The 3,336-nt window shown below is 39.5% G+C and overlaps 1 protein-coding gene across 1 annotated transcript; it reads left to right on the top strand.

Moving 5' to 3' along the window:
* Positions 1–1,926: 1,926 nt before the first annotated feature.
* LOC115229566 lies at positions 1,927–2,664 on the top strand. Its single transcript, XM_029799898.1, has one exon. It carries the CDS (start codon positions 1,927–1,929, stop codon positions 2,662–2,664), a length of 738 nt encoding a protein of 245 aa, XP_029655758.1.
* The last annotated feature ends 672 nt before the right edge of the window (positions 2,665–3,336 follow it).

The following is a 3,336-nucleotide window of genomic DNA, read 5'->3' as shown; positions in this document are numbered from 1 at the left end:
TTTACAAACAACTCAAATATTTTTTTTCGTCTCAAATCGAAACATAAAAAGTTTGTCCGCACAGGAAACGACGAGTTTACTTAAAGTTTCATCACAATGGACAACATTCCGCACAAAATCTTATTCCTCGAGGTCCAAATCAAGGACACGGATACACACTGCATCATGGGCATCCCACACAGTTTGCCATATCCTGCAGTAACAAAGAACCGATCATCCCATACACGACACATCTGATTCTTCGTCGGGACATTTACAATGACAGGCATGTCTCTTTCCTCACATTAGCAACTTGGGTGCCTACCTCAGTGGGACGGCCGAGCAAATATTCCGAAGTGACCGAGAACTCGTCTGGGTACAGGCACCCATCGGCTAAGTCTTTTAAGTGCTCTTCTGACTCTGCCAGCTTTGTTGGGCGAGTTACTGTGGAGTTCGGCGGTCCTCCTCGGTTGATTGTTTTTGACCTCAGGAATACAGCATCGTCACTAAAAATTATCACTGGGATGAACCAAGTGGTTTCTGTGGTGATTGCTGCGTTTTCGACTGTTTTTTATACTATTTTTGGGGGCATCTACGCGGTCGCCTACACTGATGTGATGCAGTTAATAATCATGATTTTTGATTTTTTCGTCCTCCCCCTGACGATAGCCTACCTGACTCCCCCGGCCGTGAAGTTCTTCGGAATCGGAGCCCTGGTGGCAGCCACAGTGTCCTCAGTGTCGTCACCCGTGTTGGCCGCGGCGTCCCTCCTGACACAGAAAATATACGTGGACGTATCCCGACATGAGGTATTGAGGTGGCTGACTCGAGATATCGGGAAAGGAGTGATTGTTATTTGGTTGCTTCCCGATGTACTCGTCAGCAGCCGTATGGATACCATTCATAATGGACTCCCATGTGTTCTTCGAGGAAGACCCGGTCCTATACAAGAGATATAGCTCTCCAATGATTTTTGTTAGTTTTCCCGAGTGAGGGAGGAGTGCAACAGTTTTTCCGTGAGATATCTTTCCTTGTAGCAGATGGGAGTCTTTGCGCGTCGAGGGGCGCATGGTGTATGTTGATGTTGAAACATCCAACGACCATTTTATGATCACTGTCAACCCGAGATCCTCCATATGATCGGGAGTCGAATAAGGCAGCCTTATCGGCCTGTCGACAAAGAATATAATCGATTTGGTTGTAAATTGATGTAGTTTCACCGATCCCATTTGTTCTACTTCCAGTCCATGTGGTCCGATGTCGTGCAGCGTGGCAGAAAGCCTTGTTACACAAAAATAGTGAAAAGGTCTCACAGAGATGAGCCAGAAGAGTGCCCGGAAGGTTCCTGTACCCACGGCCATATCGATAACCCTCATGAATACAAGTAGATAAGTGTTTGTGTGTCACAAAGCCTTGGCCATAGAGGGCAGCAGAATAAGGCGATAGTCCCCATAGACTTGGTCATCCCCGAGTTTCACTTTGGTTTCTTGTAGACATCCAACCGAGATCCTGTATTTCTTCATGTCCTCACATAGTGCATGTTTTTTCCAAGTCGATTTAAGGCCTCTTACATTGAAAGACATAATAGATAGTTCGTATGATTGCTTGTGTTATATCAGACATTGTGCAATTGAGGGTCACATATATATCATAAACATTATCTTAAAAAATCGATGAACGCTGTTTTGCTTTAATTAAAATATTCATTAGAATCAAAAATTATGATTATGATAATTTATAATAAAAAATTATCAATCCTAAACTAGATTAAATTTTTGTCTAGTCAGTTCTATTAAAACCGATCATAAAATTTTTTCTGGGTTATTCAAAGGTACAGGTTATATTTAATTTCATTCCACGCAATTCTTATATCACGTTGACCTGATCGGCGGGGTTATCATACTTAATACAAACGACGTCATTTTTTATTTCAATCGGAATTATAACATGAATGATTACAATAACACATTTTTTGCCTGCAATCCTTATGAAGATTTTTTTTTAAATTCTTTTGACCACCAAAATTTAAGGAGATTTCCAGATAACATGACATTTCAACCTATGTACCAGATTCCCGACAATGATTTGTTTTTAAACCATTACCAGATGAATTCATATGATTTCATACAGGATTATCGAATTTTCGATAACCCTTATTCAGATTACAATCAGCCTTTCATCCAATATGAAATTGCTCGTCAGCAAATTCCTGTGACTTTGTACCAGCCTGATGTCAACGATTTGAGTCTTGCCATTTCCAATAATTACAAGGAAGACAATGTGCCTCATCTATTTACTGAACAGGCAACAGTAAATGACGACATGCTTCAAAGAAAGTCTTTGGTAGAATTAGGAAACTATTTCAAGGCTAAAAGAATGAACTTTGGTTACTCACAGTCCGAGATGGCCATTATAATGAAGAGAGGCGGGTTCCCCGTGTGTCAAACGACTATATGCAGATTTGAGTTGGGTAAACTCCCAACTACTGCAATGGAAAATCTAAAAGATTCTTTTTTGATTGTTCTAGAATCTCTGAAGAAAAACCCAATTTCCAAGTCCCAATTGAATTCGCTCCCGAAAGCCAGAAAGAAACGAACATGTTTTGATAACAAAACCATAGAATACCTCGAAAATATTTTTTCAGTCATCGTTCAGCCAAACAAAGAAGAATCGGGAAGATTGTAGCAAAAACTGACTTGCCAGAATCTGTAGTCCGGAAGGTGGTTTGGAAACAGAAGACAGAAAAAACGTCAAACTTTTTCTTCACATGATCTATGAAATTTTCAATAAATACGAGCTTTTTTATCGTGCTATTTTCATGTCCTGACATTAAATAGTCAATTTTAAATACATATTCGAACAATTTCCTTTATATTTATTGAAACACGTGTTTATCAAAAAGGCTTTGATTTGGCATGGACAAAGGTCCAAAAAAGGTTGAACAGGCTAATACAATTTACTATCATATTTAAACTTATGTCTGAAAAAATCAGGTCGATTGGATCTACACACGTGGGGATCTCGGGGGTGTTTTGTCGGGAAATAAAGACTCATTTTTAGTCAGAAATATGTAAAGTTCAGATCCCGCTTGCAACCAAAAACGCTCAAAAAGCTTTTCAAATTTAACCTCCCCCTATGTAGTCAAAAAAAGTCGAAATTTATTCTGGGATTTTGGCCATTTTTTCAAATTTTATATTATTTTTGGACGCTGAATTCAAAAATGTTATCAGATATGAGATTACACGGAAGAGGAGGGAAACCATGGCTTCATACGGTTAATCGTCTCCTGAACTTTCCACGTGGCTTCTTTGTAATCTTGATGTTTTGCTGCAATAATTAGATTGTCAGCGTATGATA

The sequence above is a fragment of the Octopus sinensis genome, unplaced genomic scaffold, assembly GCF_006345805.1.
Source record: "Octopus sinensis unplaced genomic scaffold, ASM634580v1 Contig13058, whole genome shotgun sequence".
NCBI classification, from domain to species: domain Eukaryota; kingdom Metazoa; phylum Mollusca; class Cephalopoda; order Octopoda; family Octopodidae; genus Octopus; species Octopus sinensis.
This window is presented reverse-complemented; position numbering and strand designations above follow the sequence as displayed.

Coding starts and splice junctions, on each gene's coding strand:
- LOC115229566 (XM_029799898.1), top strand. CDS start 1,927: ATGAATGATTACAATAACACATTTTTTGCCTGCAATCCTTATGAAGAT.